General features: G+C 36.1%; 1 protein-coding gene across 3 annotated transcripts in view; it reads right to left on the bottom strand.

The window, feature by feature from the left end:
- The window catches only part of sugt1 (SGT1 homolog, MIS12 kinetochore complex assembly cochaperone), a 102,410-nt gene that overhangs the window by 12,445 nt on the left and 63,092 nt on the right, over window positions 1-26,873 (bottom strand). Inside the window, exons 7-10 of one of the 3 annotated variants that reach the window (XM_026253660.1) lie at window positions 4,793-4,821; window positions 4,512-4,534; window positions 4,281-4,377; window positions 387-494 (exon numbers count right to left, since the gene is read on the bottom strand). In XM_026253660.1, coding sequence (XP_026109445.1) covers window positions 387-494; window positions 4,281-4,377; window positions 4,512-4,534; window positions 4,793-4,821 — 257 coding nt within the window. Of the gene's footprint in view, window positions 1-386; window positions 495-4,280; window positions 4,422-4,511; window positions 4,538-4,792; window positions 4,822-26,873 lie in introns of all 3 variants that reach the window. The other 2 variants (XM_026253658.1, XM_026253657.1) reach the window with 2 other exon arrangements.

Genomic DNA, 26,873 nt, shown 5'->3' with positions numbered 1-26,873 from the left:
AAGACAACAAATACACACAATCTTTCAGGAACACATTTGCATTCCAGTTCAATTCAATTCATCAAATTATTTAAAATTTCAAGGATCCTTCTAGCTAACTAAGCTAAAATTAAGCCAACTATGTTCTAAAATTTAACTTTGGAATTAGCATCTGATGCTTGGGATGTTTGGGGGAAAATGGAAAATAGTTCTAAGAATGTTTTAAGGACAAATAAAAGGTCTTAAAATAAAGCACATGAAAATAATTTAACAGCATGTAGTGAATCATTTCTTACATCGATAACTTAGAATAAGCCACTTTTAATGGAATAAGTTTAGTAAAAAAAAGAAAAAAAATTCAGTTGATACGTTACAAGCTAGAAAAGCATATTTATTTTAAGACAGACCTTGGTTGAAAGGATCCTGTAGGTGCTTTGTTGAGGGACAACAGGATGCAGAAGATGTTCACTTAGGCAGTAATCTTCTCCTGATGGAAGCTTTACCACAGCTTTCAGCTAAGACTCAGAAGAGAGAACAGACTCAGTTTCTCATTTTGATAGGCAGAACTCTAGATGAGAGGGAGGGCATATGCGCATCAATATAATGGACTCATACGTGCTTACTGTACGACTCCTGCACATCACACTGCAGTCATCTTTACCTTGATTGCGATCTTTATCCATCGAAACATTACTAGCAAGAGGCTGGTCTGCTTTATCCAGCTGAGAAACATAGTATACATATCATCTGGCTATACAGAGGTGGGATGTTTGTTCCATTCAGTCGGAATTTGCTTAATGGTTCACTGGACTGAAAATCTTTCCCAGAGTGTAATGTCTTCAAATGATAGGATCACAAACAGAAAAGATAAAACAGCTTAAAGGGTCAAATAGAATATTTATTCCTACCAGGGTTACATGCAGTGGATGAAGTGGGGAAAAAATTGCCAGTATTTTCTTACATAGATTACACAAACATTATATTCATTTATATATTATGGGTAACCCCGAAAAGTTGACGAATCGATGCTTTGATTCGAGGAGCCTGATTCGACTACCAATCTAACAGTCAAATATTTGCCGGGTGTTATTATGCCATTTTGACTAGATGGGGGAGATATAGAACTACCGGTTTTCTCCCAATTAGTTAATATACAGCCCATTATGATAAAGTTGTAAGAATCTGAAAAGAAAGAAGCTTCAAATTAATATTTTAAAGTGTGTGAATAAATCCAACCACGCCTATATATTTATGTTTCACTTTCCATAATCCGTGACCGACAGAGGAGCATCTTGGCGGCAGGGATTTAAAACTTTACCAAGACTCAAACTGACACCGGCAGAGACTGGATTTTTTTGAACAGGTAGGGTACCAGTGATTTCAAAACTTTTTCGCCGGTATATATATATCGTGGATATATTATTTACCTGATATAAGATGCATTCGGTTTTGAGTGAAGCGCTTCATTGTAGTACTACGGTGATATCTCTTCAGTGCACAGCGCGAGCAGGTCAAACTACAATGCAGAATATTAATAACTATGACTGGGACTGTTATATACATACCATTATAATGAGAAGACCCTTATACTAAAATGCTATGAATTTTTAGAGTTTAGCTGCCATGTTTCTGCACACTGTTTCGTGAAGAACACGTCCACAAAGGGAGTTCGCATTCAGAGCCCCGCAAATGTGTCCATGTGCATTCGGGGCCTTTTTGCAAATAGCCTATAAGTCTTAATATTAACATTATGTTGTAGAAATAATGAAGTGTATTCTATATGAAATTATGAGTTGAATCCCTTTGATTAAAAACTTGCTATTAAATGAGTCACTCTACTGATCATCTAAAGCGCGCGCAGCTCAAAACAGAAATGCAGAACATTAAATGCTTACGTTATAGGCTAACGTTATAATGAGAGCACTATTGTAAAAAAATTTTTATAAAAAAAATTGTTAATTGTTTTGATTTCACAGAATGTCTGACTTGACTCTTGTCAATGTATTTTGCCCCGCCCCAAACATATAATTTGACTATCAGTTCATTATCGCAAGATTCGAAATTCCGATTCGACTATGAAAGTCCTTAATATAGAGATATATATATATATATATATATATATATATATATATATACACACACAAACACACATTTTGCATAAAAATATTGTTTTATCTAGAAAAACAAAACAACCTTATTTCATATATAATGCCCTAGTACTTTTCAAGTAGCTTTAAGCACCTTGTATGAACCCTGGAACAAAGAACATTTACAGTACAATATCATAACATCATCACTATCTTCAGTTTAGTGTGAGTTTATGCACTTACATAAAAACATGTAAAAACATACAAAAAAACACTCCAGTTACAATCAGTGATGCCATTTACACTGTATGATGAATAATTCTTTAATACTTGCGGCGCACGTATATCTGCACTTTGTTTATGATGAGAGAATTTGCAAGAGAACAGAATTTAGTCAGCAAGCGCGCGCTCTGAACAACAACATTTTCAGGTGTGTTTCAGCCATGACTCATCTAACTTTGATCATTTGTGATCAGACCGTTTTAAGCCACTAAACTCCAGGAAAGATTTCAGTCCAAGGATCCAGTAAGTGAATGCATCCAAACAGAATTCATTTATTAGGTATGTAAGAGTCCATTATTATTAATGCGTAAGCACACCGTGTCTATGTGCACTGACAGATAACGTTTTTGCACAAGCACATTTTAATCTGCTCACTAAGTTCAAAATTAACATATGGCAAGTTTTTTTTTTTTTTTTTTTATAAAGGTTGCTAGCTGGAGAAAAATGTTTTGGAGGAGTTTGTTAGGGTCAGCGGTGAACAGTAGCTGTTAATTATATGGACATGGATTTCAGGTGTCTTTTTGTAGTCTTGGAGTTTCCTTTTTGCAAAGACTCCTAAATTTACCTTGCAGAATATATATATAAAATTCAAATGGACTTTAAATCTCTCAAATCCATGTCTTAATTTTTCCTTTTTGTTCCTGTACGACCATGAGTAAATCTGACTTTTGGACAATTTGAACTTTCTGACAATTAACTGTCCAGTGTCTGTTTTTAGACAAAACCAGGATAATGCCTGCAGACTATAGGGTTCAAGAGCTACAGTCAATTCATTTTGGGTATGTCCTTTTCAGCTTGAGGGGTAACTGGTTAAGCTAATCAAGGTGCACATAAATACAGTAGTCAACATTTGAAGTGGATCAAAGCCTTTCAAAGTCGTCCTAAAACCAAAATGCGTTCTTGTCTTAGGACAACTTTTTTGATCCACAGCTCCTGACAATATAATGAGGTCTTATGAAGTGAAACCAGTTGAACCATTTGACCAAATCAGACTGAACCATTTGAAATGGTTTGTGGCTAAACCCAGCACAAATCTACAAGTAATTTAATCAAAACTCATTTTCAGACATATCCAACAGTCACTCTCACTTGAAATGAGCCAATATACCGGCACTGATACTATGATGCTGGTTTTTGTCAGCTCATTCAGTGCTACACCCAGCAATACACTAAGATGAGGACCAAAGAACTGATAAGCTGCTGATACGAATATGTGAAAAATTACCACTTGAATGAAGGGGCAAAATAAAATTTATGGTTTCCCACGATTTACGTAAAAATCACTGATCAAGACTGTTTGCTCACTTAACACATGATTGAAATGTAAAACATCCATATTTGAATGAAACAGTTCGCCAAAAAAAAAAAAATCTGACTTCCCAGTCTCAGTACATCGTCAATGGCCATGCATTCCAAGTTTGTTTTATGCTTTTTTTTTTTTTTGACTCACAAAATGACAGTAGCCATTGACTTGACATGCTGAAAATCTTCTTTACTGTTCTACTAAAGAAAGAAAAATGTACTTACAAATTGGATGGCCTATGGGTAAGTGAATTAACAGCAAATGTTCATTTTGGGGTGAACTATCCCTTTAAATCCTCCTCAAAGAGGCATTTAGATTTTTATCTAAATGAGGAGGATAAGATTGATTTGAATAATTAATGGATAACTGATGTCATATTTTTTCACTCTCATTCCATTAATTTGGAATGTGTAATTCTACGGCACTGTGCTAGGCAATTCATTATTGTGTCGTTTTGAGTAAAAGGCACATTTGTCTCTCTCATCAGTGATAGTTCCAGAGCAAAATCCTCGTGCCAGCCAACTGGTTATTTCATTTGTATAAGTTTAAATGTTTTATTCATGTGAATAATTGTATTTACTAAAAACATGAATACATTAGTGACACAAAGAAAAGACAAGGAACATTACCTCTCTTTCACCAAAGATGACAGTAACATCCTCCTTCTTGGCATTTTTTACCATGAGGGTCACTACAACTTGAGACTCTGTCTGGTACCAGTCATGTCTGAAGTGGAGTAGGTACTTAAGTGTGACATGATCTTTGATTTTCTTATTGTATTTTATCAAAGTGTAACAAACAAAAGTTAAAGAGTTAGAGGTTTTTTTTTAAAATAACACAAGCATCATCACCACACTTACTTTACAAACAGGGTTGTAGATTGCTTCTGTTTAAAAGTAGTCATTTGTTTGTGCATTCCAGTGAAACCAAGGAGAAAAACAGAATCATTGTTCACTAAAAACAGTTAATGCTTCTCTTCCCTCATGTTACTAAGGACTCTATTTAAAGAAATTCAACAAACAACAGCACGAACCAAATGGTCAATTATAAGATTAAAATGAAGCAAGAAAAATTAAGTTCTTCAAAACTGTTCTTTAAGAATTTTTAGTTAAACACAGGAAAAGATGGCAAACATGCTTACCGAATCTGAGGTTTGGTTTGGAATATGTGCTGAAAATTCAGAGAAAAAGAATGTATTAGTTCAAGCAAAACATACAAAATACAAAAAATACACTTCATATTGACTTTTAATATAGGGGGGAAAAAAGTCATATCAGATGTTTGGTAAAGCATGACGACACATGGGTGGACACACACATTAAGTTTTAAAAAATGGCATGCAAAGATTAATATGAAATTGAAACTGTTAACAATGGTAGTATAGTTCAATTAGTAGTAATAATATCTTTAAATGAATAATTTAATATTATTTTACTTACTATATGATATTATATTTTAATTTATATGATTTTTCCCATAGTTTTGTCTCGTCTGATGTCTGGATCCCAAACAAATCTTTCTGTTTAATGTTGGGTACACACTAAAAGATAATCGGGCTGATTTTGGGCTGATTTCCCCCCTTCCGATAATTCTAGCTATGTCTTGATTATCTTGATGGTTCTACAGATCATCTTAACAGATTTTCCCTTGGTGTGAGATTTGTTAAGACTGTCCGAACCTGAGCGGAAGAATGGAGCCACACCGATCGGGAATTGTAAATATTCAACAGGTTTAATATTTACGATCTGAAATCCTGATGTGTGGGGGGAACCCCCGAGGACAAACGTGTGCAGCTCTGGAGATTATCACATGAAATTAAACAATATACAATCAGAAAGTGAGATGATGGAAGAAGAAAGCAGTCATGGTGCAGCACAAAGTGAAATTGATGTGGACAGCAGAGATGGAGGATCATCTTGCTGATTTGTGGCAACATCACAAATGTTTATACAAGGTGTCATGTAAAAACCCAAACCCTTTTATTTTTTTTTTCCCGTAAATCTTCTTTGAAAATTATTCCAAACACTATCATTGCAATTTCTTCCTGCATATCTTACGCCAGGCTAATTCTCAAGTCTCGCGAGATTTTGTGAGATTTCCTATGTTCACAGTCAAGACTCTGGTTGAAAATCTGTTCATGTGTGGTGTGCTGTCTTTGTCACATCATGGCACACCACCCACTATTCGCTTGTTAAATCTGACGTCACGTGTCACCGCTTCCCGGTCCAAACTCTCTATCAGATACCACAAGAAAACAACGAAAGGTGCTAATATGCACTAACAATGTGATATAATATTACCGAAAAAGTTAGAATCCTAACCTTTAACTGCACTACCTAAGTGCCAGATAGCCAGACAATGAAAATATAAATATAAACAAATTAAAGGTCCTATGACATGAAAATTTCACTTTGTGAGGTTTTTTTTTTTTACATTAATATGAGTTCTCCTAGCCTGTATATGGTGCCCAAGTTTCTAGAAATTCGAATCGGTGTAAATCGAGATTTTTCTATCTTTCTCTGCCTTTGAGAAAATGGAAGCTCAACTGGGCTGATCTTGAATCTCCTCGTTGACAAACCCCTTTCTCTGCTTTGCCCGCCCAGATATTTACATATAATTCAGTCACAATGTCAGCACAGGCATTACAAACAGACTTTTATGATATGGATTCGACAGCACCGCCACAAACAGTGCGTAACAGTGTTCATTAATGCCTGATCTGTGATCATTGATTTCTGATGTGTAGCTAATCATTCAAGTTCACACAGACTTTCTTTCTAAATCGTTTAATACTGTTTATGCATCAGTGAATCAAGCCAGTGACTAAACGATCAACTTCACGTCATTTCTCTTAGTAGCATGAAACAAATCTGTTATTTAAATTGTGACTTAACTACAGAGAGCGATCAAAGAAAGCTCCCTTTTTTCCGGAGCTGTTACACATGGCGAGTATATCTGCACACTTGCCCAAACTGCCGTTACAATGAATGACGCTGTTATGCTGCACAACGAAGCTCTTACTGTTTTCATGTGGTGCATTCATGTGTTTCTGAATCTGACTTTTCGTCGGTAGATCGGACAAATCAAGTACACCATTATTTCAAAATCCATAATAGCTTGGCGAATATAAATGAAAACAGCCACGTGAACATAAACTGTTGAGAAATAAATCGAAAATGGGTATTGATGCTGGATTGAATATTAAAAGAGACTGCATTTACCAAACATGTGATGTGATGTAGGATATGAGTTTAGCAACACAGTGTAGCTAAAGCCAAAAGTCTACCAAAGCTTCATATGAAAATTTCATAATGCAAAACTGTGAATTTTATGAAATATTTTCTAAGGCCATGTCAAGTGTGTTTTTAGAGAAGGCTAATCAAATTGATTTATGGCACTTGTCATTAGAGGTCTTCACAGTGCACCCGAGACCCGTCGACCCCGGACCCGTACGGGTTCGGGTCTATATTTTAAATCATCAGCCGGGTCCGGGTCGGGTCCGAATCTATTACCTCGGGTCCCGGGTCTGTTTAACATTGTGTGTAATACCCGTGCAATCGCCGATCGGAGTCATCTGACTCGAAGAACATCCGGCCGTGATCAAAGACTGCTTGTGTTTTTTGTAACTTGCAACTTGTAAAATTAGGAAAAGAAAAGAGTGAGCCAAAAAAAGTGATCTCTCTCTCTCTCTCTCTCTTGCTCGCACACTCAGAGTTAATATACAAGTGCACGCACGGTATTAATGCTTGCAGACTTGACACGCTCATATTTAATATATTTCAAATCAGCAACACAATCTGAGGTGAACTGTCACATTAATGTTTTCTATTACGCTCAAATTGCGTTGAAGCATTTTAGGTTGATACAGCTAGCACGCATGTGCAGTCTCAAGCGCATTTCATGTTTCTATGGCAACCAGTGAGGGACACTTGGACTGCCAAACCGCGTTTTACATTTTCTCCCATTTTTATAATATTATAAATGAACCGTTTAATCTTAAAGTTTTAGTGGTTCAGATTCAAACTCGATGCAGAGCAGAGAGCACAGACAGAGATCAGATGATAGTAAATAAATAACGTCAGCGGCCATGGCATTGCACGAGCGATCGTTATTATAGTTCAAAAGGGCAAACAGTCTAAGTTATTAAGCGAATTAACTCGACTCAGAATGTACATGTAAACAGTAGCATTTGTCATCCGTCACCATGATATCAAGTGGACTTCTGAAGCTGAAATAATGAGTGGATTCAGCTTGGACTTGGAATAACGAGATGAAAAACATGGATAACTTTCTTGTCGGAGGTTTGTAATGCATCACAAGCAGTCGGGTACAAGGAAGAGAGACTACGGCTCTTTAAATTAGGTAAGACAAAAAGCTGTATTCTTCGCAACAGGTTTATTTACTTGTAATAGCAATTTAAGGTGGAATATGTGACCCGGGTTCGGGTCTAGATTTCAAATAATATACGGGGTCCGGGTAGACATTTCTCGGATCTACACGGGTCCGGGTCCAGCTTTTGAAATATTAGACGGGTCCGTGTCGGTTCGGTGTAGTACATTACGGGTCTCTGTCGGGTTCGGGCACGAATTTTTGGACCCGTGAAGACCTCTACTTGTCATCTCTGTAAAATCTCGCATGCAATCATTCCTGTGCTCTCTGTATGTGTGTTGGCTTTGAAAACTCCCCGTTTCATGATTATATTGTTCTCACCAAATGAGTCTTTTGAACCACCGCGAGGTATGAAACATTATCCACATTATTCTTCTATCATTATTCTTTTGCTTTTATTACACCTTTATCAGCCTTTGTTGTGGTTATTTCAAGCTTTACAGTCCACTAAACTGCTATCTCACTTAGTCTCAGTATGCATTTAGCACTTATCAAAAGTCTTACTATAAAAATTATTGTGACAGAAATGCATTATGAAGAAATGCACTCAAACATGTTAGTAACGTGCTATTCAAATGCCAATCATGCTAGAAAAATACTAGCAACATGTTAGTCATGATAACAATATGCTAGCAACATGCTAGTCGCATGCTAGTCATGCTAGAAACATGCTAGCAACAGGCTAGCAGCATGTTAATCATGCTAGAAACATGCTAGAAACATGGCAGCGACATGCTAGTCATGCTTAAAACATGCTATTCGCATGCTAATCATGCTAGAAACATGGTAACAACATGCTAGTCATACTACAAACATGGTAGCGACATGCTAGTCATGCTAACAACATGCTAGTAACTTGCTAATCATGCTAGAAACATGTTAGTTGCATGCATTCTTTCTGTCAAACTAATCTATCTATCATTCTTTCATTTGAGCTAATCTATATCATTCTTTCTTACTAATCTATCTGTCATTCTTTCTAACTAATATATCTTTCTTTCTTTCAACTAATCTATCAATCTAACTTTAAACTATAAACTTCTAACTTCTTTAAACTTCTTCAAACTTTCTGGTCAGGCTTTCTCAAGCCAATTTAAAGTTTCTCAACAAACTTTTTTTTCTAGTTCTTATTTAAGACCTTTTAAAAATAAAATATTATGGCGATTGCATGCAATCTACCCGTTAGAACACACCAAGAGCTAAATTCAGATGTTTCTGAACTGTTTAAAGTAATAACATGATATATTCACAGCAGCCAACTGCCCGCGAGCTCGCGATGTATTTCTCTGAACACTTGAAGTCCACATAGACAATTTACAACCTTTCACATTAAAACACAGCTGCGAAACGGCACAAAACAATTAGAAGAATATATTATACACATGAGTGTTTATACAAATGAGTGTTTATATGTGCTTGTGAGATTTTCTCTGTCAGACTGAACATCACCGCGATTGCTCGGCGCTGCACAACATGGTAAAGCCTGGAACTACAGTGCGACCAAAATGGTCGCATATGCATCACTGATTATTTTTGTACCTACTTATGTGTTATGCTATGATTTAATATGAGCATTTATTAAAACAGAAATGTGTATTTTAAGAATACATTTTATAACGTGCTCTAAGCATTCAACACATCAAGTTGGCTTCAGCCCCGCGATGCGGGAAAGCTGAATTGAGCAGCTGGTTATTTGCGCTGTGTTCGGTGTGCACGAGAGAGCCGCGTCTCGCGAACAGCAACACTGAACCGAGCTCTCCTTCAGGACGTTCACGTCCTCCTGCACCTGACCGAACAAATACAAATCGCAGTTTAAATAAACAGAAAAAAAAAAACGAAAAGCGAAAGAGCTCAATTCAGCAACGCGGTGTTCTGGTGTTCAGGGAGCAAGCAGAGACACGTCTCAAAGTCTTCTTGCTTTTGTACCGACAACAAATACATACAAAATATGTTTAAATACCCGTCTTGGAAAGTGTGTTCGAAAAAGTATGTAGTTATGTCTTAAGTGAAAGTAAAGAGTTGCAAAAAAATCGGATGTGTATCATCATAATGGATGCGTTTGTCTCTTAAGGTGACCGCGCCTAATTTACTAGCTCTGCTGTCAGTGTCTTTAATGTATGAAAATGAAAGTAAATCACTCACTGCTCTTGATTGAATTACTTTGTAGTTTTAATAAGAATTTATCCAAAGTCAATCCAAAAATCAGATAGAATTGTTTTATGGTGGGTGCAGGCCACTAGTTCATTTATGTAAGTGAGTATGGCAAAATAGTGATCTGTGAAATATTATACCCAAAAATTCTTCATACTGTAGGCTACCAGTGAAATTGATTTAAAAAAATAATAATTAGGGACCTGACCATGTTTTGTTTAAGTGTTTCTTTCTTTAATTGCTAATGCAATCTTTTCATACCACAGACTGAACCAAATTAAGCATTGCTTGCTTGGTAACTGTTCAACAAAGTATTGATAGTTGTGTAAATATTGTCATACTGACAGTTGTCTGAAGTTTTGGTTGATTCCATTACATATCTTTTTATTAAAGTTATCCGAAACTATCAAGATGAATTTGTTCTGAGTTATCGTCATATTTTATTACCAATTTCTAAACTACAGCAAATAAACTGTGATAATGTGAGAAATGTTGAAGGTGTCTGAATACATTTTGGTTTGATTGTGTATTTTATTTTACAGTGAAGACTATGCAGAGCCATTTTAAATTAACAAAAACTTAATGTAAAAAATATGTAAATAGCACAAATAAATAAATAGTGAACATACAGTACAAATCAAACAATATTAAACAGGGCCCACTGTACAACTTGCACCGGGGCCCCTCTAACCCCAGCTTCAAGACTGAGCAATGCACTGTGTGTACTTTAAGAAATAGAACCAGGCATGTGGTTTAAAAGATGGCAAGTAAAACAAAAAGCACTTCTGTATGCAATACAGTTTCATTATTGTTCATTATTATCCAGTAATTATTATAAATAATTTGTGCGACCAAATCATGGTTTGCGCCAGTAACTGAAAAAGTTAGTAGCACAAGTGCCACCAGTGGAAAAAGTTAGTGTAGTTCCCTGTGGTAAAGTCATTTATATATATATTTTTTAAGAGCTTCTTAAAATATTACTCCGAATGCACACAATCCACCCTTTAGAACACAACAAGAGCAAAATCCAGGGGTTTTTGAGCCGTGTATGTGTGCAAAATGCAATATTTGACATTGCGAAGGGGAAAAAAAAAGTCACATTACAGCCGCGTTTGGGGCGAGATCAGACAAATAAATACACATTTCATTCACACTGACAAGCTAAAACAACATGTTATTATTATCGGGTTCGATCTCATTAATCAATTATGTCTCTGGCTAAAGAACCGACAGAAAGACGAGAGAGAAATGAGCGCTGCATATCAGCCAGCCAAGTTATCAGTATGAGCTCAGAATAAAAGCATTTTTATATTTTTTAAGAGATTTCAAAAATAAAAATATCACAGCGAATGCACACAATCCACCCATTAGAACACAACAAGAGCAGAATTCAGGTGTTTTTGAGCGGTGTATGTGTGCAAAATGAAATATCAGCGCGATACAGCTTATGAATACTGGAAGGAAAAAAAGTCACGACAGCCTTTTAAATTAAAACAGTGCAGCGAATCAACACAAAACAATTAGAAGAATATATTATAGAGATCAAAATGAGTGCTTGTGTGATCTTTTTGTCTTAGGTGAAAATAACATCCATCTCTCCAGCTTCAGAGGACAGTGATTCTGGCTTTTCGTCGGTAGATTGGACAAATCAAGTACATGATTATTTAAAAATTCATAATAGCTTGGCGAATATAAACGAAAACAGCAACGTGCACATAAACGGTTGAGAAATAAATCGAAATTAAAGCTGCAAGCAGCGATGAATGGGCCCTCGCACCCAGGCTCACCGACAGCAAGTGGCTTTAGTAAATAGGTGAACAGTGAGAAATATGCGTTTAAACATTTTATGCCTGAGTTACAACAACTTCTCTTGCTGTGGTGAGACATCAAAATTTGTCATGCAGTTATGGACACGACCTTTAACGAAACCTCAAGATCTTCGCAATTGAAAATCGCAAAGGCATTTAGATTTAACTGACCAAGTTTGGTGTTGATCTGAATAAATCTCTAGGAGGAGTTTGTTAAAGTACAACCCCTGAAAATGGCAAAAAACAACACCAATTTTGCAGAGAAAATTCTAAATAACCGACTTCCTGTTGGGATTCAGATTTTGTACCAAGAGACTTTTTGGTAGGTATTGGTGTATTACATGTGTGTACCGATTTTTGTACATGTACGTGAAACATAGCTCGAGGTGCACTCTGTTGAAAGTGTATAGGTGGCGCTATCGAGCCATTTTGCCACAGCCGATGGAATATTGGCCTTCAGATGAGTTCAGGCCAGGACTCTTATCACACATGTGAAGTTTGGGGAAGATCGGACATTTTATGCCTGAGTTATAACATCTTTTATTCGCATGGCGAGACATGGAACTTCGTCATGGCGCCATGGACACACCTTTTAACGAAACCTCAAGATCTTAACAACTTAACATCGCACAGGCCTTTAGATTAGACTGACCACAAAAAAGACATTGATGTCAGAAAATTTCTAGGTGTAGTTCGTCGCAGTGTAAAATATGTCACTTCCTGTTGCCAACAGGTGGCGCTATGACTATAACTGAATATGGGCATGTCAATCGGTTCAGGCTCGGAGTCTCATCAAACATGTGAAGTTTGGGGCAGATTGGACATTGTATGTCTGAGTTATAGCAACTTCATTTTTCATGGCGAATCATCGAAATTCGCCAGGCCGCCACGGACACGCCCTTCGACGAAAACTCAAGATCTTCGCAATTTAACATCGCAAAGGCCTTTAGATTAGGCATACCAAATTTGGTGTTGATTTGAAGAAATCTCTAGGAGGAGTTCGTTAAAATACAACACATGGAAATGACCAAAATTACACAAAATTTGCTCATAATATTAAAAATAACCGACTTCCTGTTGGGTTTAGAATTTTGGTCCAAGAGTCTTTTTTGTAGGTATTGGTGTGTTACATATGTGTGCCAATTTTCGTGCATGTACGTGAAACATAGCTGGAAGGCTGTTGATTTTCTTAGTTTAGGTGGCGCTGTCGAGCCATTTTGCCACACCCTCTTCTGAATCCCATATCAGATGAAAATTTTCACCAGGTTTGACGCCTGTGCAAAGTTTCATGACTTTTTGAGAATGTTTAAGCCCTAAAAAAATGCAATTCATTCGGGAGAAGAAGAAGAATCGGAATAATAAATATAGCTGCAAGCAGCCATGTCGGGCTCAAGCCATCAGTGCAACGCCACCCCGGTGGCATCGGGAAAACTGTGCCCAGCGGGCATAAGCATTTACAGTAACCCTCTGACAATCAAGTTTTAAGGGATGCGGCAGTTAAAGGGTTAATCCGACCAATCTAGACTTTGAAATCGCATACACAGAACAATATATATAACTTTAGTAACACATTATTTTTATATTTATAAAAAATGTATAAGGTGTGCATTATAGTTGACACCTACAGTCAGGTCCATAAATATTGGGACATCGACACAATTCTAATCTTTTTGGCTCTATACACCACCACAATGGATTTGAAATGAAACGAACAAGTTGTGCTTTAACTGCAGACTTTCAGCTTTAATTTGAGGGTATTTACATCCAAATCAGGTGAACGGTGTAGGAATTACAACAGTTTGTATATGTACATCCCACTTTTTAAGGGACCAAAAGTAATGGGACAGATTAACAATCATAAATCAAACTTTCATTTTTTAATACTTGGTTGCAAATCCTTTGCAGTCAATTACAGCCTGAAGTCTGGAGATCAATTAGACATCAGCGTACGCTGGGTTTCATCCCCGGTGATGCTCTGCCAGGCCTCTACTGCAACTGTCTTCAGTTCCTGCTTGTTCTTGGGGCATTTTCCCTTCAGTTTTGTCTTCAGCAAGTGAAATGCATGCTCAATCGGATTTAGGTCAGGTGATTGACTTGGCCATTGCATAACATTCCACATCTTTCCCTTAAAAATCTCTTTGGTTGCTTTCCAAACACCAAACTACCCGGAAGACCATGGAAAACAACTGTGGTGGATGATCGAAGAATTCTTTCCCTGGTGAAGAAACCCTTCACAACAGTTGGCCAGATCAAGAACACTCTCCAAGAGGTAGGTGTATGTGTGTGTCAAAGTCAACAATCAAGAGAAGACTTCACCAGAGTGAATACAGAGGGTTCACCACAAGATGTAAACCATTGGTGAGTCTCTAAAACAGGAAGGCCAGATTAGAGTTTGCCAAACAACATCTAAATAAGCCTTCACAGTTCTGGAACAACATCCTATGGACAGATGAGACAAAGATCAACTTGTACCAGAGTGATGGAAAGAGAAGAGCATGGAGAAGGAAAGGAACTGCTCATGATCCAAAGCATACCACCTCATCAGTGAAGCATGGTGGTGGTAGTGTCATGGCGTGGGCATGTATGGCTGCCAATGGAACTGGTTATCTTGTATTTATTGATGATGTGGCTGCTGACAAAAGCATTAGGATGAATTCTGAAGTGTTTCGGGCAATATTATCTGCTCATATTCAGCCAAATGCTTCAGAAATCATTGGTCAGCGCTTCACAGTGCAGATGGACAATGACCCGAAGCATACTGCGAATTCAACCAAAGAGATTTTTAAGGGAAAGAAGTGGAATGTTATGCAATGGCCAAGTCAATCACCTGACCTAAATCCGATTGAGCATGCATTTGAATTGCTGAAGACAAAACTGAAGGGAAAATGCCCCAAGAACAAGCAGGAACTGAAGACAGTTGCATTAGAGGCCTGGCAAAGCATCACCAGGGATGAAACCCAGCGTACGCTGATGTCTGATTGATCTCCAGACTTCAGGCTGTAATTGACTGCAAAGGATTTGCAACCAAGTATTAAAAAATGAAAGTTTGATTTTTGAATGTTAATCTGTCCCATTACTTTTGGTCCCTTAAAAAGTGGGATGTACATATACAAACTGTTGTAATTCCTACACCGTTCACCTGATTTAGATGTAAATACCCTCAAATTAAAGCTGAAAGTCTGCAGTTAAAGCACATCTTGTTCGTTTCATTTCAAATCCATTGTGGTGGTGTATAGAGCCAAAAAGATTAGAATTGTGTCAATGTCCCAATATTTATGGACCTGACTGTATATGAACACATTACAATTGTTTTGTGACTGCAAATCTTTCTTCTCAAATGCTATTGAGCTTCAAATTTGCATTTGAGCCCATGTGAAAAAGTAGCATAATTTACACATGACTTACAGTTTGTTGTAATAAATAAACATTCAAATGAATTGTGCATTATAGCGGTCACCTAGACGAACAATTACAGTTTTTTTTGTAAGTCATTCTCTTCAAATGCTACTGACGTTAGAAAAGTGTATAACAATATCACATTTAACTTTAGAGACCGTCCCTAAATTTTAGACTCTCGAATGTCCAGTGTCAAGACAGCTTTATGCCTGTTTTTTTTTTTTTATGCCTGTGCCAGATTGCTGACGTCCTATACCCAGGCATAGACGTCCATCCATCAATTACGAACATTCAGCCGCAAACATGAGGTGTGAGCGGTCGCGAGCGCGGATGGGAGAATGGCGCATTTTTTTAAATTTTTTTTTTGAGCACCTGGGATGGTGCCCCCTCTGTGAGTTGGTGCCCTACGAAGACTGCATACTCTGCATATAGGGAGCGGCGGTACTATCTGGAAGATATATTCCTCAAACCATCGTACAAGTGGAGGTGATGCTAGTCCTTCAAGAATCGCTCAAAACCTTTTCAAGTGTACAGTTTCCTTTTATTGCATCTTGAAATAAATATCTCTGAATTCTGAATCAAACTGGGTTGTGTTTATTTATTTATTTCATAAGACAACTGAGACTTTAATCTCATTTGTAATATATGTGCTTTTAAACCAAGAACAAATGTATTTATAGATGTATTACTGCTTAATAATGACTATTATTAAGGGAAAAGGCTTTATAATCATGAACTATTTACTAATGCTTAGCTAATGAGTGCAGTTATTATAAAGTGTTACCAATGCATTTACTAATGTTAACAAATTAGACATTATTATACAGTGTTACCAAATCCTTTAATAATTCATTAGTGTTTTGTAATGATTTTAATGACCTATAAGCATTTGTGAAATAGTTTTGCTTGCATTGCAGCTTAATCTGTCAGTTGAAGAGTTTTACTGTTACATCCATGAGATTAATAAATGTCATGTCACGTCACAGGTTGTCATAGGTCAGTATCAAATGAGTTTGAAATTATAATTTGCAGCAGAAATAAGGATTCTTAGGATGTTTTTAAATCCCTAAAACTGTCAGAAAAGGATAAGGCTTAAGAGATTTCTTAACCTGTAATGAAAGGAAAAAAACACCACCATTAGCAACAACAAAAACAATAATAATTTAAAATACAGATTTTTTTTCCTGATTATTAAAGGGATTATTAGGTCTCTCTCTCTCTCTCTCTCTGCCAGACAGCCCCTCCCTACAATCCACACACACTGTCAGCCACCAAAAATTCACAGTCACCAACCCCCTCACACTCCCCCTCCCTCTCCACCTCCCTTTCCTCACACAGACAGAGTGGCCAGAGTGAGATCATGTCAGTTGAGAAGTCTGACAGTTTTTTAATTTTCTTTTATCCATACAGTGTTGTGAAGTCGTGAAACTATGCATATTTCCTCAGAATGATTTGATCTCTGTATGAAAGTATGCCTTGAAGTGTTTGGAAGCTGCAATTTAAACATACAATACAATTAATGTTTCCCTTCTTGCTGTCATTTCAAAAAATCACCACGTCAAAACCCTTCAAGCTAACCAAAATCCGTTCGCAATTTAAGTTCCTCAATGTTGTTTCTTCATGTAGACAAAGTTTTGTGTGTATAGTGTACTTCCCCTGTGAAGAGTATGCATTAATTCACAACTGTAAAATCTCAAAAATACACATTCAAAATCAAAATAGCCGACTTCCTGTTGGTCGTAGCTGATGACTGTGAATTAGAAAGTTGTCCGTCTTGAAAAGAACAATTTATGTACCAAGTTTGGTGTCTGTAGCTAAAACTAACCCCCCCACTTTTGACAAAAGGTGGCGCTATAGAGTGCCTCCTTCAATCCCCTTTAAAAGCTTTTGCCATTGTCTAGCTATCACTAATACTGATATGTGTTTTGAGTTTCATGTAAATCTGAACTTGTTGTCTGCCTCAAACTCACCATAACAGAATATTCAAGTTTGACACTTTGCCATGGCAATACTATATCAGATATCAATATCCCCACAACAGATTTACATCAGCCGTGTTTTGTAATTATTCTGATGAAGTAAATCAAGTAAAAATAAGATGCTGAATTCAAAGCATTTGGAAAATGACACACTTCCTGCTGCCAGTTGGTGGCGCTATACCGTTGACTCTTAATAGTCACATATATGCGATCGGTATCATACAACGAACAAACCAATGAAGTTTGATCAAATTCAGGAAATGTATGTGGATGTTATTAGACATTTCCTGTTTCTCATTTCTCGCCATAATTGCCACGCCTCGCCACGGGCAAACCGTTCGAGATATCAAAAATCCCCTCGCAATTTTTCATCCCCAATGTCTTGAGATCATGTTCACCGAGTTTGGTGGCAATCAAGTAAATAACCTATGACAAGTATATCAAATTCCAGAGCATGCTTTTTATAAACAGCCCTGGATAGCTGACTTCCTGTTGGGCGGAGCCTATGACATAGAGTGTGAAAGTTGTTCAGCTCAAAGAGATCTATAAGTGTACTGCGCTTCATATAAATATATGCAAGTGTGTGTGAGCTATGGTTCAAGATTTCTGACTGTGTTCCAGGGGGCGCTGTAGAGCCCCTGTGCCACGCCCGGGTCCCAGTCTCTGTGGCGTCCTGATGGCCATAGATTCCAATGTGTGTGCCAATTTTCAAGAGTTTTTGAGCATGTTAAGGCCCCCAAAAACCCCCGGAAGGTTTAATAAAAAATAAAAATAATAATAAATATAGCTGCAAGCAGCGATGGCGGGCTCAAGCCATCAGTGCAACGCCACCCCGGTGGCATCAGGAAAACTGTGCCCAGCGGGCATAAGCATTTACAGTAACCCTCTGGCAATCAAATTTTAAGGGATATGGCAGTTAAAGGGTTAATCCGACCCATCTAGACTTTGAAATCACATACACAGAACAATATATATAACTTTAGTAACACTTTATTTTAATATATATAAAAAATGTATAAGGTGTGCATCGTAGCTGACACCTAAATGAACACATTACAATTGTTTTATGACTGCAAGTCTTTTTCCTCAAATGCTATTGAGCTTCAAATTTGCGTTTGAGCCCATGTGAAAAAGTAGCATAATTTACATATGACTTACAGTTTGTTTTAATAAATATCAAAAATTAAATTTAATTGTGCATTATAGCTGTCACCTAGATGGACAATTACAGTTGTTTTATGACTGTAAGTCATTCTCTTCAAATGCTACTGACGTTAGAAAAGTGTATAACAATATCACATGTAACTTTAGAGACGGTCCCTAAATTTGAGACTCTCAAATGTCCAATGTCAAGCCAACTTTATGACTGTTTTTGTTTTGTTTTTTACTTTATTTTTCTTTTCTCTGTGCCGGATTGCTGATGTCTTTTACCCGGGCATAGATGTCCATCCATCAATTACGAACATTCATCCGCAAATGTCCGAGCGGTCGCGAGCGCGGATGGGAGAATGGCGCATGTTTTGTTTTTTTTGAGCTACTGGGATGGTGCCCCCTCTGGGAGTTGGTGCCCTACGAAGACTGCGTATTCTGCATATAGGGAGCGGCGGTACTATCTGGAAGATATATTCCTCAAGCCGTCGTACAAGAGGAGGTGATGCTAGTACTTCAAGAATCTCTCAAAACCTATCTGTTCATAAAGCCTATATATAAAGTCTTATTAATATAGTATTCCACAATATGTTGTGCTATTCTAATATTATTGCGTTTTTTTATTGACATTGTTATTTGCTGTTATTTTTGACTTGATAAAAAAAATTAAATATAAACTTATGCAATTGTATATATATATATATATATATATATATATATATATATATATATATATATATATATATATATATATATATATATATTAGTGTACAGTTTTCTTTTATTGCATCTTGAAATAAATGTTTCTGAGGTCTGTGTTTATTTTTTTTATTATTTTTATTTTTTAAGGAAGATTACAGCCTTTAATCTCCTCAAAATAAATGTGCATAAAAACCATGAACAATTTAATTATAGCTGTATTTATAAAATGCTTACTAATGACTATTAATTTTGGGAGAAGGCTTTATAAAGCAGCAACAGTTGATGTTGAGGCCTAAGATATTTCTTAAGCTGTAATGATGAAAAAACAACAACAACAACAACACAAAATTGCTTTTTTTTTTTTCTGCTGGTGATTAAAGAGATGATTAAGTCTCCCTCCCTCTCTCTGACACCGAGCCCATCCCCTCTCTCACACATTCACACAAACTCAGCACACACACTTAACACACAAACACACACACACACACACACACACACACACATTACCCACAGTGACAGAGGGACAGAGTGACATCAGATGTTTGGTAGTTTTTTAATTTTCTCTCATCCTTATAGTGTTGTATAGTCATGAAACTATGCATATTTCCTCAGCATGACTTGTCTTCTATGTGTACATTTTTTTTGAAGTGTTTAGAAGCTGCACTTAAACAATAAAAGACATTTACTGGTTACTTTTTTACTGTTATTTCAAAAAATCACCACGACAAAACCATTCAAGCTATCCAAAATTCATCCGCACCTGTTCTGTAAGCTACATTCTTTAAACAGTGGTAAAAGAGGATGTGGTGCTGATCCTTCAAGAGTCACTCCAAACTTATCTGTCCATAAAGCCTATAAAGAATTATTCTTAATACACAGTATTTCACAATACTTCAGCATATTATTCTAATTAAGTGAGGGTCATTTTATCAGTAAAATACTTTTTTTTTTTGAAAGATTTCTATAAATGATTTAAATCATATTCGTTTCTACAATAATTATTTAAAAGTAATCCTATAGCTCCATCTGATGGCCATTATTGGTACTAAGAATTGCAAGCTTGATTTATATGTTATGATAGTTTTAATTTTATGGTGGCTCCTGGACATGATAAAGCTATGAAACTTACTGTGCTTCCTTCAAATTATGACTTCTACGTATATAAAAAATTATGAAGAGTTGGAATGAAGAATGTTAAAGATATAGTAAAATAACTATTTTATTTTTTTATGTTACTTTAATAAATCGGTATGGCCACACCATTTAAGGTATCTTAAACCCATTCGCAATTTAACATCTTCAGTATATTGGCATCATGTTGAAAAAGTTTGGTGTGAACTACTTGTGTCTTCTTGGAGGAGTATGATTCATTTACAGGCTGATTTGATCATAAATCCACAATAAAATTTCTGAGTTCTGTATCAGTCTGTGTTGTTGTTTGTTTATTTTCATTTTTTTATTTTTCATAGGAAGATAACTGACCCTTTACTCTCCTTTTTAATAAATGTGCTTATAAACCAAGATCAAGCTATTTATAGCTGTATTTATAAGCTGCTTATTAATGACTATTTAAGTTGGGACAAGACTTTATAAAGCATGAACTGACTATTTACTAATGAGTGCAGTTATTATAAAGTGTTACCAATGCATTTACTAATGTTAACAAATTAGACATTATTTTACAGTGTTATAAAATCCTTTAATGACTTATAAGCATTTGTGAAAGTTCTGCTTGCATTACAGCTAGTCTTCATCTGTGAGCTGAACAGTTTTACTGTTACATCCATGAGATTATGTAAATTAAGATAAATGTCATGTCACAGGATGGAATAGGTCAGTATCAAATGAGTTTGAAATTATTATTTGCAGCACAAATAAGTATTTTTAGAATTTTGTTTTTAATTCCTGAAACTGTCAGAAAAGGATAAGGCCTAAGAGATTTCTTAAGCTGTAATGAAAACAGCAATGTTAGCAACAGCAACAAAAAAATAACAATTTAAAATACTTTTTTTTTCTGGTGATTAAAGAGATGATTAAGTCTCTCTCTCTCTCTCTCTCTCTTTCTCTCTCTCATTGTGTCTGCCACTCAGCTGATGCCCATCCCCCACTCACAGACACACACACACACACACACACACACACTCAGTCAGCACACATACATTCCTCAAACAGAGGGACAGAGTGAGTTGAGATGTCTGACAGTTTTTTAATTTTCTTTTAATCATACAGTGTTGTAAAGTCATGAAACTATGCATATCTCCTCAGAATGATTTGATCTCTGTATGATTTTTTTTTTAAGTGTTTGGAAGCTGCAATTTAAAAATACAAGACAATTAATGATTCCCTTTTTACTGTCATTTCAAAAAATCACCACGACAAAACAGTTCAAGCTAACCAAAATCCTTTCGCAATTTAAGTTCCTCAATGTTTTTTCAACATGTAGACAAAGTTTGGTGAGTATAGTGAACATTTCCTGTGAGGAGTATGCATTAAATCAGAGCTCAATTTAAATATTCAAATCAAAATAGCCGACTTCCTGTTGGTCGTAGCTGATGACTGTGAATTAGAAAGTTGTCCGTCTTGAAAAGAACAATTTATGTACCAAGTTTGGTGTCTGTAGCTAAAACTAACCCCCCCACTTTTGACAAAAGGTGGCGCTATAGAGTGCCTCCTTCACGCCCTTTTAAAAGCTTTTGCCATTGTCTAGCTGTCACTAATACTGATATGTGTTTTGAGTTTCATGTAAATCTGAGCTTGTTGTCTGCCTCAAACTCACCATAACAGAACATTCAAGTTTGACACGTTGCCATGGCAACACTATATCAGATATCAATATCCCCACAACAGATTTACATCGGCTGTGTTTTGTCATTATTCTGATGAAGTTTTAAGTAAATAGAGTAAAAATAAGATGCTGAATTCAAAGCATTTGGAAAATGACTCACTTCCTGCTGCCAGTTGGTGGCGCTATAATGTTGACTCTTAATAGTCACATATATACGATTGGTATCATACAACGAACAAACCAATGAAGTTTGATCAAATTCAGGAAATGTATGTGGATGTTATTAGACATTTCCTGTTTCTCATTTCTAGCCATAATTTCCACGCCTCGCCACGGGCAAACCGTTCGAGATATCAAAAATCCCCTCGCAATTTTTCATCCCCAATGTCTTGAGATCATGTTCACAGAGTTTCGTGGTGAACGGGTTGAAAACCTCAGAGGAGTATTTCAAATTCCAGAGCATGCTTTTTTTAAACAGCCCTGAATAGCTGACTTCCTGTTGGGCGGAGCCTATGACATAAAGTGTGAAAGTTGTTCGGCTCAATGAGATCTATAAGTGTACCGAGTTTCATATAAATATATGCAAGTGTGTGTGAGCTATGGTTCAAGATTTCTGACTGTGTTCCAGGGGGCGCTGTAGAGCCCCTGTGCCACGCCCGGGTCCCAGCCTCTGCAGCGTCCTGATGGCCGCCGATTCCAATGAGTGTGCCAATTTTCAAGAGTTTTTGAGCATGTTAAGGCCCCCAAAAACCCCCGGAAGGTTTAATAAAAAATAAAAAAAATAATAATAATAAGAATAATCAATATAGCTGCAAGCAGCGATGGCGGGCTCAAGCCACCAGTGCCATCGCCACCCCGGTGGCATCAGGTAAACTGTGCCCAGCGGGCACATGCATTCACAATGTCCCTCTGGCAGTGAGGTTTTAAAGGATATGGCAGTTAAAGGGTTAATCCGAATCATCTAGACTTTAAAATCCCATTCACAGAACAATATATATATATATATATAACTTTAGTAACACTGTACAATAAGATTCCATTCATAAACATTATGTTAACATGAACAATATTTATATAGCATTCATTCATGTCAGTTAATATTCCAAACTTAAACATTAAAACATTGTTTTATTGTGATTTTTTTCCAAGCACATTTTACCAATTCCAAACCATATCAATCTTAATAACTACCATTATTTTTTATTTAATCATTTATGAGTGCTATACAATAGTCCAGGAAAGCTGGAAGAGAAAAACAGGTCAAGAAGAACTGACAAAAAGAATTGCAAAATAATTAGGAAATAATGTGAAGGTTAATTTTTAGTCAATTCTGCAAGACAGACTTTCAGGAAAGGAGGTGGAATAAAAATGAGCTCCTAAATCTTAATCCTCAAACCATCGAACAAGAGGAGGTGGTGCTGGTCCTTCACGAGTCTCTCTAATCTGTTCATAAAGCCTATATATAAAGCCTTAATATATAGTATTTCACAATACTTCATGGTATTCTAATTAAATCATTTTTTGGAATCTTAAGTCTCTCAGAGCCTGACACCGAGTAATTCTGGAGACTCCAGGAAAGTGGCAGTTCTGTAAAATGTTGGCGCTGGAGACTAAATGCTCCCTGATAGTTTCACACCTAATTCACTTAACACACACACACACACACACATTACCCACAGTGACAGAGGGACAGAGTGACATCAGATGTATGATAGTTTTTTAATTTTCTATCATCCATATAGTGTTGTATAGTCATGAAACTATTGTCATGAGACCAGTCATTCTGAGGAAATATGCCTCAGAATGACTTGTCTTTTATGTGTACATTTTTTTTTTAAGTGTTTAGAAGCTGCACTTTAAAAAAATAAAAAGACATTTACTGGTTCCTTTTTTACTATTATTTCAAAAAATCACCACGACAAAACCATTCAAGCTATCCAAAATTCATTCACACCTGTTCTGTAAGATTAATTCTTTAAACAGTGGTAAAAGAGGATGTGGTGCTGATCCTTCAAGAGTCACTCAAAACTTATCTGTCCATAAAGCCAATAAAGAATTATTCTTAATATACAGTTCACAATACTTCAGCTTGTTATTCTAATTAAGTGAGGGTCATTTTATCAGTAAAATTCCTAAAATACATATTATTTTATTTGAAAGATTTCTATAAATTATTTAAATCATACTCGTTTCTACAATAATTATTTAAAAGTAATCCTATAGCTCCCTCTGGTGGCCATTATAGGTACTAAGAATTGCAAGCTTGATTTATAAGTTATGATAGTTTTAATTTTATGCCGGCTCTTGAAAATGATAAAGCTATGAAACTTACTGTGCTTCCTTCAAATGAGGACTTCTACTTATATAAAAAATTATGAAGAGTTAGAATGAAAAATTTTAAAGATATAGTAAAATAACTATTGTATTTTTTATGTTACTTTAATAAATCTCTATGGCAACACCATTTAAGCGATCCTAAACCCATTCACAATTTAACATCTCAGTATATTGGCATAATGTTGAAAAAGGAGTATGGAGTAGTATGAGGAGGAGTATGAATTCATTTACAGGCTGATTTTATCATAAATCCACAATAAAATTTCTGAGTTCTGTATCAATCTGTGTTGTTGTTTGTTTATTTTTATCTTTTATTTTTCATAGGAAGATAACTTACTCTCCTTTTTAATAAATGTGCTTATAAACCAAGGACAAGCTATTTATAGCTGTATTTATAAACTGCTTACTACTGACTATTAATATTGGGACAAGGCTTTATAAAGCATGAACTGACTATTTAATAATGAGTGCAGTTATTATAAAGTGTTATCAATGAATTTGCTAATGTTAACAAATTAGACATTATTTTACAGTGTTATCAAATCCTTAAATGACTCATAAGCATTTGTGAAAGTTCTGCTTGCATTACAGCTTAGTATTGATCTGTGAGCTGAACAGATTTACTGTTACATCCATGAGATTATGTAAGTTAAAATAAATATAATGTCACAGGATGTCATAGGTCAGTATCAAATGAGTTTGAAATTATTATTTGCAGCACAAATAAGTTTTTTTTAGGATTTTTAAAAATCCCTAAAACTGTCAGAAAAAGGTTAAGGCCTAAGCTATTTCTATGTGAGTGGCTAAATTTATTTTTGTTTTTATAATTGTAATACACATACTATGAAATTATACAAAATGTATAAAAAGGTAAATAAATAAGTACGCACACATTAAAAAAGCAGCCAAGTCGAATGAGTTTCCTTTTTTATATAGATTAAAATTGAAGACAGAAGCAAGTGGTAAATGTGGTCACTTTAATATTCAAATCCAGTAGATCCAGTTTATGTTCACATGGCTGTTTTCGTTTATATTCGCCAAGCTATTATGTATTTTGAAATAATCTTGTCCGTGATGTGTTCGTTCTTACGACGAAAGCCAGAATCCTGCAGCTCGAGAGATATATGTTATTCTGCCAGTCGCGCTTTCAAATAGTCTTGCACACTTAAACTGGTCACAAACACCTGCATTTACCTCTTGTTGTGTTACAGTGGGTTTATTGTGTGCATTTGTGGTAATATTTTATTTTAAAAAGCTCTTAAACCAGAATAAATTCGTTTGTTTTGAGCTCGACACTGTACGCGCTGATCGGAGGCGGTGATTTCAGATAGGCAGCCACAAATATTTCATTTTCACACAAACAGTTCAAAAACATCTGAATTTAGCTCTTGGTGTGTTCTAATTGGTTGATTGTGTGATATCGCTGTAATAATTTATTTTTAAAAGCTTTAAAACAGGAATAAATTCGTTTTCTCTGAGCTCTTTACTCCAGACGCTCCTGATCACAGCGGTGATTCATCTCTCCTATTTCTCACGTATCTCTGGCCAGAAATAATTTATCCATGAGCCCTGAACCGGTATTTATTTGTATTTTTAACCGATTTAAAAGTGAAAGTAAAAGTTCGGGAATTGAACCTGTAGGGGCGCTATTTCTCTCAGACAATGGAAGTCTGAAGCACATATACTCAAACAGATGGACAGAGTGAGATGAGATGTCTGACAGTTTTTTAATTTTCTGTTATCCATACAGTGTTGTAAAGTTGTGAAACTATGCATATTTCCTCAGAATGACTTTTTCATCTGTATGAAAAAATTCTTTGACGTGTTTGGAAGCTGCAATTTAAAAATACAATAATGATTCCCTTTGTAAGGTCATTTTAAAAAATCACCACGGCAAAACCATTCAAGCTATCCAAAATCCATTCACAATTTAAGTTCCTATCAGAAATACTGATGTGTGTTCAGAGTTTTGTGAAATTCTAAGTATGTTATTTGCCTCAAAATCACCTGAGAAGTATTCTAGTTTGACATGTTGCCACGGCAACAATTTTTTAGATATCAATATCCCCTTTGCAGGTTTATATCGGCTGTGTTTTAACATTATTCTGATGAAGTTTGAAGCAAATCAAGTAATAATAAGATGCTGAATTCAAATCATTTTGAAAATGACACACTTCCTTCTGCCAGTTGGTGGCGCTATAACTTTGACTCCTACTAGTCACATATATGCGATCGACATCATACAACGAATAATCTGATGAAGTTTGATTAAAATCAGGAAATGTATGTGGATGGTATTAGACACTTCCTGTTTCTCATTTCTCGCCATAATTTCAACGCCTCGCCACGAGCAAACCGTTCGAGATATCAAAAATCCCCTGGCAATTTTTCATCCCCAGTGTCTTGAGATCATGTTGACCGAGTTTGGCGGCAATCGAGCAAAAAACCTATGACAAGTATTTCAAATTCCAGAGCATGCGCTTTTTACATAACTCTAAATAGCTGACTTCCTGTTGCGTGGAGCCT

The sequence above is a fragment of the Carassius auratus genome, unplaced genomic scaffold, assembly GCF_003368295.1.
Source record: "Carassius auratus strain Wakin unplaced genomic scaffold, ASM336829v1 scaf_tig00034732, whole genome shotgun sequence".
NCBI classification, from domain to species: domain Eukaryota; kingdom Metazoa; phylum Chordata; class Actinopteri; order Cypriniformes; family Cyprinidae; genus Carassius; species Carassius auratus.
This window is presented reverse-complemented; position numbering and strand designations above follow the sequence as displayed.